Raw genomic sequence first — 15,912 nt, 5'->3', positions numbered from 1 at the left:
AAGGGCTCTTTCACATGGGCGTTGCGTGTGAGGACCGGATAGGATGCAGGTGCGTTGCAGGAAAATCGTGCGATTTTTGCCTGCAAGTGGGGTGAGTATTGTATGCGATTGCGTTGCATTCTTCCGTTTTTTCCGCTCGAGTGCAATGCATTTTGCACGCGTGAGAAAAAACTGAATGTGGTACCCAGTACCAAACCTGGACTTCTTCACTGAAGTTCGGGTTTGGGTTAGGTATTCTGTAGATTTTAATATTTTCCCTTACAACATGGTTATAGGGGCAAATAATAGCATTCTTAATGCAGAATGCTAAGTAAATTAGGGATGGAGGGGTTAAAAAAATAATAATAAACTCACCTCATCCACTTTTTCGCGCAGCCTGGCTTGTCTTCTTTCTTCTTCTTTGAGGATCTGGGAGAAAAAGACCTTTGGTGACGTCACCGCATCCGCTTGCAATTTTCACGCAGCCCCTTTCACTTCTATGGGGCCTGTGTTGCTTGAAAAACTTACAATATAGAGCTTCCTGTGATTTTCACGCAACGCACAAGTGATGCGTGAAAAAAATCGCTCATGTACACAGCCCCATGAAAATGAATGGGTCCAGATTCAGTGCGGGTGAAATGCGTTCACATCACCCCCGTGTGAAAGGGGCCTAACAGTTTGATTAGAATTTAGCTTAACGGAGTGTGTATGAGCTATCAGGAGTTCATAGATAAGGGCTACAGACTGAACTGTCCGAACAGCTCTCTGATGGATTTACTGTGAAGCAGAAAGCAACAGTTTGCAGATGTACTGGTAAGTCAAAGGTGTAAAAAACTGTTGGGTTTTTTTAAAAATAAAAGCATTAAAAATTATTTTTAGCCCAAAATAAGTAGAATGTAATGATTAAAAAATGTCCTTCAAAGGTGTCCATAGCCTTTTATGTATAGAGCCACTTTACGGGCTTACAATTCTGCAGGGGTGAATGTGTTTGGCTAAAGTGTTACAGACTGCTTCAGACCATCCATCACTGACTGAAACTTAGTGGAGAGACACAAAGCCATTTGGTAACAGAGTTTCATAAAGATGTTGGTTATGTCTCTGACAACCGCAGGCCCCACTTCCTTCCCCGTCTTTGCATGAGCATTCAGTCCTACTACAGGAAAAAGTGTGATCTACTGTTTGTAATGAGTTATTGCATTGGGCAAGAATTTTATGTAATGCACATGTGACATATCAAATATATACATTTCATACATATGGCAAAAAAAGTTTTCACATTTTGTATACTTTACCTAAATAAGCTTTACAAGAAAATAAACAATAACATTTTTATTAAGAAACAGTCCTATGTGTCATGAAAGAAAATGCTGCAAAAAATAAATAAATAAATAAAAATGTTACCACTTTACGCGCAAAATATCTAAAAAAGGATTTTGAACCAAAAAAAGGTTGGGGAGAGATTTATCAGTTCCTGCATGCTAGAGAAAGTAAAAAAAAAAGTCGCAAGGTTTGATTCACACCCCAATCAGATCAACACAGCAGATGGCTACAATATTACAAGCAGCACCAACACATAAAGAATAGCATTCAGCCCCTGCCATGTTTGTAGTAGATTTTGCAGAATATATTTTTTTTATGAAAAAGACAATGGGGAACATTTATCTAACACAAGGTTTGTAACTTTTTTATGCCAAAAAGAAATGAAGGGAAATGATAAATCTCCCCCATATTTCTCATGGTATAAATTAATGATTCTGGAAAGATTGTGTTATTCTAAATTATGATGGCATGCTGTAATGCATTCTCCATGTAACAACAATTCTTTAGCTTCTAATCTTATGATTCTATGTTGTGCCATTCCTTTATCATTTCTATTAGAAGTTATGAAGGAATTGCTAGCAGTCTGCAGTAAGGGTACAGAGGGGAGGTAACCAGTTGGGGGGGTGTACCTGCAGACTCACTCTATCCAATCAGTGCTGCCATTTTCAGTCTGTACAGGGACACACCCCCAACTAGTTACCTCCCCTCTGTACCCTTACTGCAGACGGCTAGCAATTCATTCATAACTTCTAGAAGAAATAATAGAGAAAGGGCACAACATAGAGCCATCAGAATAGGTGCTCCAGAACTGTTATCACATGGGGAATGCATGAAGCTATTAAAACAGAAATGTCAGGAGCGGTGACAGGTCCTCTTTAACGTGAAAATTATGGACTAGATGTATCAAACCTAGCACAAAGATAGAGTGCAGAGGTCGGTCACTCATGCTCTCACGTGTTCACTATGTGTAAACTATTAACTCATAATGTGAGGGTTTTAAATTCCCCTAGAAAGAGAAAGACAGCTTTTTCTATATATCTTAAACATACGCCCGACGTCATCTGTTTGCAGGAAATGCATTTTACCCCTACCTCCCACCCAAAATACTTACATCCACAGTATACAAGCTTTTATTCATCTACTTTCACATCAAAATGCAGAGGGGTGATTACGCTGTTGAAAAACTATTTTCCTTTAACTGTCACTCAGTCATATATTGATCCAAATGGGAGGTATGTTATTATTGTGGGGACTTATAAGGAGGAGTCCCTATGTTTGGTTAATGCTTATGCCCCTACTGATGATACCATTGCCTTTTTTGAAAGCATGAACCATGTAATTGAACCACTCTCATTCCACAAATTAATCTGGTGCGGGGACTTCAACTTTGTTCTTCATCCTGTACTAGATCGCTCAGCTCCCCCCACAACCCCACGTCCTATAGCTCAGGTAAACAAGATTAAGATTAAACACGTCCTACAATCCCTTTCCTTAGCTGATACCTGGAGGGAACATATTGGCCCACAAAGAAGTTATACATATTACTCGCCAGCTCATCAACTGTATTCCCGTATTGACATGATTCTAGCATCCACAACTCTCCTCCCTATTTGTCTTATTCCAGACATCTTGTGTCTTCATGGTCAGACCATGATATGGTCATCTCTGATTTTACAGCTCCCAATCAAAGTTGCACTCTGTTTTTTTGGAGGCTAAATAAGTCCCTCTTGACTCACCATGCCCTGCTCACCCAGCTACAGGATGACCTTTCAAACTTCTTCCCGGCTAATGCAACCTCTGAAATTGACCCTATGACATCGTGGCTAACCCATAAAGCATACATGAGGGGTAAATTGATAAGTGTAGCTTCCAGACGAAAACGGGAACGAAACCAGGCCCAGATTGGTCTAGAAACCAAATCGAGTAAGTTAGTATGGGCCCATCAACGAACCCCGCTGTTGTATCTCCTTAAAGCTATAATAGATGTTAAACAGCAACTAAATATGATTCTCACTAATAATACGGAAAAATCCCTCCACTAGACAGGCTCCTTCTATTATAGATGCGCCAACAAACCAGACAAACTACTAGCTAGCCAACTCAAAGCTAAACAACGGATTAACCGCATTTTCTAAATACGTACGCGATCAGGTCAAATCACCTCTAACCTGGATACAATCTATAAAACATTTCAAAAATACTACAAACAACTCTATTCTGCCCCTAGAGAAGACTCTGGATTACAGGAGAATGATTTCCTATCGTCAATACATATACCAGTATTGACCTCAGAATCTCAGTCAGAATTAAGTAAACCAGTGTCAGTGGAGGAAGTGGAACACACCATTAAGTCCCAAAAATTAGAAAAAGCCCCAGGCCCAGATGATTACTCTGCTCTTTACTATAAAAAATTTGCCCCCTTGCTTATCCCCCATATTACAAATTACTGCAACCAATTGATGCACGGATCTGCGCCCCTAGAGGAATTCCATAAAGCCACAATTACAGTTATGCCCAAGCCTAACATAGACCCTTTACTCACATCTAACTATAGGCCAATATCATTACTAAATATAGACAACAAACTTTTTACCTCTATTTTAGCAAGTTGACTCAACAGATTACTCCCAGATCTTATCCACAAAGATCAGGTAGGATTTATACCGGGAAGAGAGGCACCTGACAATATTAGAAAAATCTTGAATATCATACAAGTCTCTAATAAAACTAAGACTCCATTAGCACTACTGGCCCTGGATATTGAGAAGGCTTTTGACACTGTCACATGGCCTTACCTCTACAAAGTCCTTTCAACTATGGGAATTAGGGGACCCTTTCTGATGGCTATTCAAGCACTCTATTCCAAACCAGAAGCCTGTCTTAAACTTCCTACCACACTGGCCTCTCCTATTCCAATTGGAAAAGGAACGAGGCAGGGATGCCCACTTTCCCCAGCATTATTTCCATTAGACCTTGAGCCACTAGCAATCCACATAAGATCCCACATTGACATCAAAGGATTATCGGTTGGGGTGACCGAGTTTAAACTGAGTTTCTTTGCAGATGACTTACTATTATCAATTACCAATCCCATCATCCCCTTCCCTTCAAAAACTACTAGACTCCTTTACCAAAACCTCGGGCCTCTCAATAAATCATACCAAGTCTGAATTGCTTCTATGTAATACCCCCACTGCAACCAGATCATTATTATTACAAAAATTCCCTTTCCAATATAGACCTCAACACATCTCTTACCTTGGGGTACTAGTACCAATTGTACTTGATGCGGTTTATAAAACTAACTACTTGCCAATGTACCGAAAGATACGTCAAGATTTGACCTACTGGCATTCCTTGCAGACCTCATGGGTGGGCAGGATAAATATTATTAGAATGGTAATCCTCCCGAGACTTCTTTATTTGTTTAGGGCTCTACAGGAACCAGTTCCCATAAAGGATCTGAGATCCATTCAGAGAAATGTGCTTAGGTTCATTTGGGCAAACAAGCGTCAACGTATTTCTAAAGTAACCATGTGCAGACACAAGTCACAAGGAGGACTATCAGTCCCAGATTTTGTAAAATATTATAAAGCAGCTAGATTTACCCAAATGTTCTTAACTCACCTGGACCTACAAACACACCCTCTATGGATTCCAATAGAGCACTCCAATATTACCCCCTATACTTGGAAAGCCCTGATTTGGAATACTCACCCTATTCCTCCCACCATACGCACTAATACCCTCCTGTCATACTACTCACTGATACTTTGGAGATCGGTCAGATTTAAATTTGCACTACAATTCAAACCTTCTCCTTTAATATACCTTTTATGAAATTCTGCATTCCCCCCGGGCCTCCAGCATTCCAATCTTGCTTAGTGGCTAACTAACCGTCTCTGTATATTACACAGATTCTTTTTTAGAGGTAAATTGATCTCCCTTGCAGATTTTAAAGAAAAATACTCACCTCCTGTCAGGGAATACTTTATTATGAACCAAGTGTTTTCTTTCTTAAGAGCCTTACAAACACCGGATCAAACCGTAGAATTTAGCCCGTTTGAACATACTATTACTCATTCATTATATAGACAAGGATTGTTGTCAAGGATATATGGGACACTCAACGCTATTCCTGAAGGAGATAAGATACCATATATATAAGAGCATGGGAGGAGGACTTACAGCAGGAATACTCATCCTCCAGATGGTATCAACGTTCCCAGACCCTTACGAAGGGATCATGGTAAGTTACATAAGCGGAGACCTCTATTAAGATTCTCCACAGAACGTATATGGTCCCTGCCCGACTCCACCATATATACCCAGAGGTTTCTCCTAGGTGCTTTAGGGGCTGTAATGAAGAGGGGTCAATGCTACATATTTGGTGGTCATGCCCTATTGTTAAACGCTTTTGGTCTCAAACAACAAACTTGCTATCATCAGTACAGACTGTAACTATCCATTGACACTACCTTTATGCCTTCTAGGTTATAAACCTTACTGGTTGACCTATGCCAGATTCAAACTATCCCAATTCATACACTAGCTGCTAGAATCCACATTGTTTTTAAATGGCGCTCAAACTCGCTCAGCTTCCAAGCAGTATTGGATAGGATTAATAGAATTCTCCTATGCGAAAAGATGTCAACTATTCGCACTGACACATTCTCTACCTTTGAAAGGGTGTTGGAACCTTGGCTGTCTTCCTCCCATTCCTCAGATTTACACTATAGTATTTCTTTATAAGTCCTGCCTTAACATTATGATTTAACACAGCTCTGATGGATTACTGCATTTATTCCTCTTGTTTGAAAGTAGATCACTGTTATTTTGGTGTATGGAAAATTGCGATCAATAATACGTATACCTCCAAGAGATGTAATTGTTCTATTTAACATGTTCTGTCAATAATCACTGTAAGTTTTTGCTTACTTATACTGAAATACCAATAAATGTTCTTTGAAACATAAAAAAAGGCTTTATTATTTCTTAGGCTCCATAAAACAATTGTCGGTATAAAGATTTTTTCAGTTGATAATTTTAACAGGTGTGTGTGTGTATATATGTGTGTATATATATATATATATATATATATATAACACAGGTAGAGGGGTGTGGGCAGCACAGCTGTCTGGACGGTACGGTCGGAGTGCCAGCGGCTGAGGAGGCGATCCACCTCCAAAGATATAGAAGCAGAGAAATCCACAGCACATCCAAGTAGTAAAAAGTAAAAAAGCGACTTTATTCACCAGACACGCGACGTTTCGATCCGCTCAATGGGATCTTTTTCAAGCAGTCACTGCTTGAAAAATATCCCATTGAGCGGATCGAAACGTCGCGTGTCTGGTGAATAAAGTCGCTTTTTTACTTTTTACTACTTGGATGTGCTGTGGATTTCTCTGCTTCTATATATATATATATATATATATATATACTCACCTAAAGAATTATTAGGAACACCTGTTCTATTTCTCATTAATGCGATTATCTAGTCAACCAATCACATGGCAGTTGCTTCAATGCATGTAGGGTTGTGGTCCTGGTCAAGACAATCTACTGAACTCCAAACTGAATGTCAGAATGGGAAAGAAAGGTGGGCTACAAACAGCAGAAGACCCCACCGGGTACCACTCATCTCCACTACAAATAGTAAAAAGAGGCTACAATTTGCACGAGCTCACCAAAATTGGACTGTTGGAGACTGGTAAAATGTTGCCTGGTCTGATAAGTCTCGATTTCTGTTGAGACATTCAAATGAGTCCAAATTTGGAGTAAACAGAATGAGAACATGTATCCATCACGCCTTGTTACCACTGTGCAGGCTGGTGGTGGTGGTGTAATGGTGTGGGGGATGTTTTCTGGGCACACTTTAGGCCCCTTAGTGCCAATTGGCCATCGCTTAAATGCCACGGGCTACCTGAGCATTGTTTCTGACCATGTCCACCATGTACCCATCCTCTGATGGCTACTTCCAGCAGGATAATGCACCATGTCACAAAGCTCGAATCATTTCAAATTGGTTTCTTGAACATGACAATGAGTTCACTGTACTAAAATGTCCCCCACAGTCACCAGATCTCAACCCAATAGAGCATCTTTGGGATGTGGTGGAACGGGAGCTTCATGCCCTGGATGTGCATCCCTCAAATCTGCATCAACTGTAAGATGCTATCCTATCAATATGGGCCAATATTTCTAAAGAATGCTATCAGCACCGTGTTGAATCAATGCCACGTAGAATTAAGGCAGTTCTGAAGGCAAAAGGGGGTCCAACACCGTATTAGTATGGTGTTCCTAATAATTCCTTAGGTGAGTGTATATATATATATATATATATCAGCAGAGCATACACACACAGTAATCAAACTGACCCTGAATTTTTGGACCCATGCTGTGTGTAACATTTAGATACTTTTGATGCTTTTTATGCCTCACGCAATGTGTGGCTCAGCAAGAAAGGGGCCTAGCTTAAAGGGAACCTGTCACCGGGATTTTGTGTATAGAGGTGAGGACATGGGTTGCTTGATGGCCGCTAGCACATCCGCAATACCCAGTCCCCATAGCTCTGTGTGCTTTTATTGTGTAAAAAAAACTATTTGATACATGTGCAAATTAACCTGAGACAAGTCCTGTCCCTGAGACGAGTCCTGTCCCTGAGATGAGTCCTGTATGTGAGATGAGTCAGGGACAGGACTCATCTCAGGTTAATTTGCATATGTATCAAATCGTTTTTCAACACAATAAAAGCACACAGAGCTATGGGGACTGGGTATTGCGGATGTGCTAGCGGCGATCTAGCAATCCATGTCCTCAGCTCTATACACAAAATCCTGGTGACAGGTTCCCTTTAAGTTGTGACACTGTGGGGTAAAATTCTGGTGCAGCAAAATTTATCATCCGGCATCAGCCAGGATGATAAATATTGAGGATCTTTAGACTGTCTGGTCTAAATCTTAGGCACTATTACTAAATCTGTCCCAATAATTATTTTATACAATGTTTGACCCCACCTTTACTAAAACACATCCGCCACAGTTTCAACAGAGTTCAATGGATTGATGACCACTGCTAAGTGTGCCCCTCTCTACTGACGTCTATGACAGACTTACTAGGGAACCCCACCTGTAACAGTCCTTATGTGTGCCCTTCAATAAATATTACAAGAAAGTGTTAATCATACAGGACAAGTAAAGATAAAAATATATATACGGTACATCTTTATTGAAATACCAATAAAATCAGTAAAGCAGTAAGACACAAACATAACAAAGTTGAATCCACACAGATCTAAGAAACAATCAAAATCAGCAATATAACCAGGGCCCCAGCCCTCCTGATGCGTTTTGCTAAGAAGCTTAGACTAGGAGGTTCATAGTGAAATGCATTGGAATGGGTGGGAGCCCTGGTTGCCGGTGCCCTGGTCATACTGCTGCTTTTAATTCTTTCTCATGTTTTAACCCTGTACATTTGTACTTACTGATATACCCATGTGAGTCTTCTTGCCCTTTCAGGCCCCCTTGGGTTTTGTCACCTTCTGTTTTTGTCTAGTTTACATGCTATGCCTTACAGAGTGTTGCATTGTTACACAATTTTTTCACCATAATAATATTAATGTATTTGTGTATTACTGGTTTACTTATTTTACTATCATTTTTAAATAAAAATGTAAATATTTTCTTCTGCATGATTAATGCTTTCTGGGCATTATTATTGAAGTTGCGGAAAGAGATATGTTATAACTTTTTGTTGATGTCAACCCCTGGTGTTCTCCCTTGTCTCCCTGAACATGAGACACTCACTCACCTGTCCGTGGTCTCACTGTTGCTCTTTTCTCGGCCACGTCCTGTTCTCGCAGGACCGGGAAGAAGCATTGTCCCATGACCACTGCAGCCATTCACCTGCCTCAGCGGTCACAACAGCTTGAATGCTACGTCGCAGTAGTGATGTACCGTTCAAGGTGCTGTGACCGCTGAGGCCTGTGATTGGCCACAGGCGTCATGAAACTGATCTTTAGTAGAATTCAAGTATAGTTATCTAACTCTAACATATAATAGACAATAAATAAAAATAATTTACTCATATATAGCTTCCTAAACAAAATCTGTCACCTAAAAAATCACACTGGCAGTGTTATTATTATTTCAGTTTATTTTTAATAAATAGTGGGGACAAGGATGTTAAACATTTTTGTAATATACTTTTTTAGGGAAAAATGTTTCTTTGTACTAGAAAACAGGATGTAAAGAAGTTTCTTAGCAAAGCTGTAACTGAGCGATGTTAAGGAGAGTCAGTCTTCAGTCTTCAGTTCTACTGAGCACTGAACATGCCTGTGTGTAACAAGTCAGATAGGCAGGGTGATGTGCAGTGATAGATGAGGCGCATGCACGGGGTATAGCCTCTGTATGTTACACACAGGCATCTTCAGAGCTCAGTAGAAAGCTGAAGACAGAAGACAGATAGGAAGGCTCTTTACACCCTATGTTGTAGTACAAAGCAACATCTTTCTCTAATAAAGTATATTACAAAAATGTTTATCATCCCAGTCCCTACACAATATTAAAAAAATAAACTGAAACGACAGATACACTTCAACCTAAACCCTAAATGCCTTCTAGTACTGCGTCCAAGTATTTAAGCATACCTTTTGCTTGTCCCTCAGTTCTTGCATATTTGAATATATTCTGGCTCAGTGGTTTGATTAACAGGGCCTGGTTTTCTCATCACGTCTAGCCCTGTCAATCAAACAAATGTGGGAGGGCCTGGGAGGGGAATGTAGCAGAGCTAAGGTGCAGTAAAGGGCATGGTCAGGGTGCACCTAATCTCTAATTTACCTAAAGAATAAAAAGCAGTTTCTTAGAGATACTGGGATGGATGGACAAACAAAAGGCATGTTGATATCACCTGGAAGGAGTACGAGAAGGCATAAGGTTTAGGTGTATTGGATTTTTCAGGTGACAGACTCCCGTTAAATTACAACTTTTCTCTTAGACTGAGTAGTCTCATTCAGAAATGCATTTGAAGAACTGCTCCAAGCTCATATTAAGAAGGTACAATTTAGTTTTAAGTAATTCAAGCTGAATTTAAAGCGCTGGTCTATACTTTACGTCCAACATTTTGTTGTGATTAATGCATTGAAATACATTTACGCAGGTCCAAACTGTGCTTTTTGTTGGTACAGATCTCCCGAGAGAATCCCCTGCAATGACATAGTTAAATGACAACATTTTTTTCTGCCTGCAGCAGCTACTAACTGGGGCTTTGGATTTTACTGCATACTGAATTGTTGTTGAACTCAATATATGAACAGTCTGCACCTAAGCTCCCTTGTGTGGTGACTGCAAGCAGACAGAATTTTATCATGTATAAGTTCAGATTAATTTACAGAATAAGCTGTCAAATTTGTATGAGTAATAACATATATTCTGATTTTATTTAAATCAGTATCTGCGTATCCTGTATCTGTTTTTCCCTCAACTGAGCTCCAGAGTGGGTGAAGGTTAGCTGCTATGATGTCTCCTATACACAGCACACAGTTGTGCAGCTGCTTTCTTTTACCCCTCCTTTTCCCCTCTTCACAGACAGCTCCTTGAAGCTACAATCCGCCTTCTCTCTACCACATGTGTATGGATTTTGTCAGCGAATTGCAAGAGAATGATAAGTGCAGAAGGCATGGGTGAGAGAAAGAAAGGTCTGAGAAGTGGAGAAAGAGTTTTTCTATAATAATATATATTACACACTTTCCTATCTTTGTACTTATGATTTATGGAACATTGTTTATTATTGGAGGTACACTTTAACTCATCTATAGAAATTCTTTCAAGCACATTATCAGAAACGCTAAGCTGTGACCACAATAAATTCTGAAATTAATCAGCACACTTAAAGGTGGACATTCATTTTAATATAAATATAGTTATTCATGGGTGACTGAATATTGATTTGGGCCCATATAAATAGAACACCAGGTGCATCCGTGGCACTAATTTATTCTTACAAAAACATACAAATAGCAGATCAATGCACATCACATGGTTTTCATTTGGTTCCACTGCCTGAACTACATAGAAATTATATCTCTACTACTTCCTGTTGAGAGGAATTTGTATTTAACTTTGGCTCATATTCTCATTTTATTTTGTGGATATGTTGTATCTTTTAGAAGTAAAATAAATAGGTTACTTATGTTTAGCAAAATACAAAAAATATTTCCTGTAATTCTTCAGTGCGTCTGGCTGAGAATGGCTCAGAATTGAGATAAAGGGTCCATAAAGAATTTCAAAATCAAGAACACAATGAAAAGGTGGTGAATATAAAGTATTTTACTCTGTCATGGTTGCGGAAATGTGTCCTGGAAGTTCAGCAGTTCAAATAATTTTACACTCATTGACCAAAGAGAAACGCTTTCGTCTCTCTCTTTTCTTGGCTTGATTGACCGCAGTCCTCACAGCACACTCAAATACCTGCTGAACTCCCCGGTTACTTAGAGCTGAACATTCCAAGTATCCTTTGGCTCGAACATCTTGTGCCAGCTGTTTACCATCTGCAGAGCTAATGCATGGCACTCGTAAGTGGTTTAGCTCTCTCTGATCAGTCTGTGTGGCGACAACAAGCACTGGTATATGGGGGAGATTTTGTTTGACCTCGGCAATCCACTTGTTCCTCACACTTAGAAATGAAGTATGATTGGCAACGGAGAAGCACAACAAAACAATGTCCGCATTCTGAAATGAAATGGGCCAAATACTTTTAAATGCATCATTACCTGAAGTGTCCCAAAGTCCAAGGCTTATTTGGACGCCATCCATGAAAACATCTACTCCTGTACTGTCATAAACCGTTGGTTTATAGGTGTCTGGAAAGGTCTCAGATGTGAAGCGGACAAGAAGTGAAGTCTTCCCAACAGTAGCATCTCCAACCAACACACATTTAATGGCGTTCATCTTCCTTCAAAGTTGAAAAGTATGTGCAACCAGCTAGTAAGAGATAAGCCTCTTGGCCATCAATCCTTGTGAAGAACGGTCTAGATATTTCTAAATAAAGGCATTGCTGCTTCTTCGGTTCCTTCCCAGTTTGAAGATCAGTGATCTGCACAAGAAGAATAAAAACAGTATTTTTTTATACAATTTTCTTGTTTTATATTGAAATTCTGATTCTAAAATTAAAAAAACGAAACTAATATTCTTGTATACTTGAGTGCTTGCTGGAGCTGAAGTGCACCAGGATTGCCTAGGCAACTATAACGTTTTCAGCAGAGAGCACCTACTGTCTGCAGAGCTTGGGCAGCAGAGTGAGGGGGGTGGGCAGCTTTAACCACTCATAACTCCTGATTGGAAACAGCTTTAAAGATGGTTCTGGTCTTTGAAAGCTGGCAGTTTAAGATTCACAGAATCACAGCATTATCTTCACTACATAGAAGATACAGTATTAGAAATCAGGTAGGGAATGATAACAGTTGAAATTGAAAGCTGGTTTCCCCTGCGTTCACTTCCTACCCAATTTCTAACAGCTATATCTCCAGATGTAGTGGAAATAATGCTGTGATTCAAATCTTGTTTTAGACTGTCAAGTTTCAAACAACACCAGAACCATTTCTATAGTTGCTCCCAATACAGAGGTATAAGTGGTTTAAGCATCTCTCACCCTTTAGCTGTTTGTGACCTAAGCCAGTTGGAAAGGGGTTAATGCGATCCTCCCCTGAGAGTTTTTCCTCATATTCTAAGCACTTATGAGGTATACACTGGGTGGCTCTTTATACTTATTCTTACCAATTTTTTTTTTTACTTTTACGAGCATGATTTGAATTTTATTTGTATTAATATTATATTTATATATTAATATAAATTTCTTTTATTTATATTAATTATATTATTTGTCTCCATGGTGTTTTTATGTGTGTATATACATATATATAGATATATATATATATATATATATATATCTGTGCATGTTTTTATAACTGTTGTGAAGAAAGGGATGCAAATAAGCTCTTAACAAGCTCTGCCTCTAATGCCACCAGATGTAAAGCAGCTATTCTATATACAAAGCTTGTTAAGAGCTCATTTGCATCCATTTCTTCCCAGAATTCCAGAGGAGCATGTATGGCCTATAAGTCTCCTTGCGCCGATTAAGGTGCTCTCTCCCGAAGGAGAGATAGTACCCCCAAATCCTGACTTAGGCCTCTCACCCAGGTAAGCCAGTACTCTCTGCTCTGCACCGATGAGGGGCAATCACCCCGAAACAGCTGTCTGCAGATGAGGTGTTGGCTTATTTAATATCAAAGTCATGTCATGCATTTTTAAAAGATTAAACATCGACTTATAGGATAGCTGCCTTACAGCTGATGGTGTTAGAGGCAGAGCTTATTAAGAGCTCAGTTGCATCCCTATAACTGTTGAGTAATGCCTGATGAAGGGACCCTCCACTTCATTAAACTATCAGGGAAGGTTAAATTAGTAGAAAATACTACTGCCATTTTACACTTACAGTTATTGTTACTGTACAGTATGTCTGACAGACAGGTGCCAGGGCCTTCCAAGGGAAGGGGCAGTGTCAAAAATGTTTCTGGAGCTGGTAGAAGTAACAGCAGTAGGGGGGGGGGGGTAACAGGCCAGAGCTGCCAGTGTCATCCAGCAATCGTGTTTGGATCAGAAACCCAGCTGTCCTTGAATGGTTGACTCGGTCTTAAACATCATAAACTGACATCATCTCAACTGACATCAGACAACCACAGTCAGGAGTCGGTGGGTTACTCTGACACCATGCTTAGTTGTGAGCGAGGATGAGCTTATTGAGGACCAGTGGCGTGCCCGGGGGGGGGGGGGCACGCCACTACTGTGTGGGGGGCAGTGTGGGGGACACTACTGCGTGGGGGACACTACTGTGTGGGGTACACTACTGTGTGAGGGCAGCGTGGGGGACACTACTGTGTGGGGGCAGTGTGGGGGACACTACTGCATGGGGGCAGTGTGGGGGACACTACTGTGTGGGGGGCACTACTGTATGGGGCAGTGTGGTGGACACTACTGTGTGGGGGCAGTGTGGGGGACACTACTGTGTGGGGGCAGCATGGGGGAACCTACTATGTGGGGGACACTACTGTATAGGGTCAGTGTGGGGGACACTACTGTATGGGGTCAGTGTGGGGGACACTACTGTGTGAGGGCAGTGTGGGGGACACTACTGTGTGGGGGGCAGTGTGGGGGACACTACTGTGTGGGGGACACTACTGTGTGGGGAGCAGTGTGGGGGACACTACTGTTTGGGGGCAGTGTGGGGGACACTACTGTGTAGAGGGCAGTGTGGGGGAAATTACTGTGTGGGGGCAGTGTGGGGGAAATTATTCTTTCTATTGGGGAGGCACTGTAGGGGCCATTCTATTATTTTTGGGGACACTATACAGGGATTATTACCTGAAGCACAATATAGGGTGTTATTATTACTGGGGGCACTCTAGGTGACATTATAACTGCTGTATACACTATAGGAACATTTGGGGTAATTTATCAAACTGGTGTAAAGTAGAACTGGCTTAGTTGCCCATAGCAGCCAATCAGATTCCACCTTTCGTATTTGACAGCTCTTTTGGAAATCCAGTTCTACTTTACACCAGTTTGATAAATTACCCCAATTATGTCACTATTTTTTCAGCAGTATAGTACCTGGGACATTGGGGAGCACAATGGGCACAGTATTGGGGGTGGCAGCAGGATGACACTGTGGGGACACCAGGATGGGGGGGTTGATGGAAAGATTTAGAAATCTAACGTGTCTGTGTTACAAACTCTATAGAGACGAGATGCGGCTGAAAGAATTTCTCATGGTGGTCTAACGGAGGAGAAGAGGAAAGATAAGGTCTACATGACAGGAAATGTCCCTGGATGTAAGAGGTATGTGGTCAAGTATTGGGGGGGTGCCAGAGAAATGACCCGCCCCAGGTGCCAAACACCCTGGGCACGCCACTGTTGAGAACAGTCAACAGCTACTGCCCAGCCCAGATTTGGAGAAGAGATCCACTGCTTCCTCCTGTAGGTGGACAAGTGATGATAGTCCCGCGAGAACAGGTGTTGTGAGTGGTCAAGGATGTGGCCATGAGCCTGGTGAGGGTGAAATCAGTGACATGCAGACAGTAGTGCATGATTATGTAGCTGAGCTGGGTGAAGAGGGGGCTTCATCATCATCATAATTAGGGGCTGAGGGTGGCAGCTTGTGCATGTGACAGCGGCTGAACCAGCAGGGCGCAAGCGTGGTCGTGAGTCAGGAGGGTGGCAGCAGTGTGAAATCTGGAGCCAAACGTACCTGGAGTAGACAGTCTGCTACTCCAGAGCCTACCTGTCTGGAAACAAATAGCGGAGCACGGCTTCATAGAGGCAGCAGCAGACAGTCAGTACGGAGTGGTGGGGATAAAATTTCCTACCTGCTGGTGTGGGAATTTTTCATCAAGTCGCCGGAGGACATCAGTGTGGCTATACAGTAGAATCTGTGGTCAGAAGGTGAAGTGTGGCCAGGGTGCCAATGTTGGCGCCACAGCCCTGCATCAACACATGGAGCGTCACCATAAAGTAGCCTGGAAAAACCATGGCACAGTATGTGTGCTTTCATTCAACAGCA

At 41.2% G+C, this 15,912-nt stretch overlaps 1 protein-coding gene across 1 annotated transcript in view; it reads right to left on the bottom strand.

Annotated features, from left to right (window-relative positions):
* Positions 1 to 11,098: 11,098 nt before the first annotated feature.
* Positions 11,099 to 15,912, bottom strand: part of RHOH (ras homolog family member H) — a 45,307-nt gene continuing 40,493 nt past the window's right edge. The window contains exon 2 of the mRNA XM_044291457.1: positions 11,099 to 12,390. Coding sequence (XP_044147392.1) covers positions 11,670 to 12,245 — 576 coding nt within the window. The 5' untranslated portion in view covers positions 12,246 to 12,390 and the 3' untranslated portion in view covers positions 11,099 to 11,669. The remainder of the gene's footprint in view (positions 12,391 to 15,912) is intronic.

The sequence above is a fragment of the Bufo gargarizans genome, chromosome 1, assembly GCF_014858855.1.
Source record: "Bufo gargarizans isolate SCDJY-AF-19 chromosome 1, ASM1485885v1, whole genome shotgun sequence".
Taxonomy (NCBI): Eukaryota; Metazoa; Chordata; class Amphibia; order Anura; family Bufonidae; genus Bufo; species Bufo gargarizans.
Note: the sequence above shows the minus strand (reverse complement) of the source record. Positions and strands in the feature narration are given on the sequence as shown.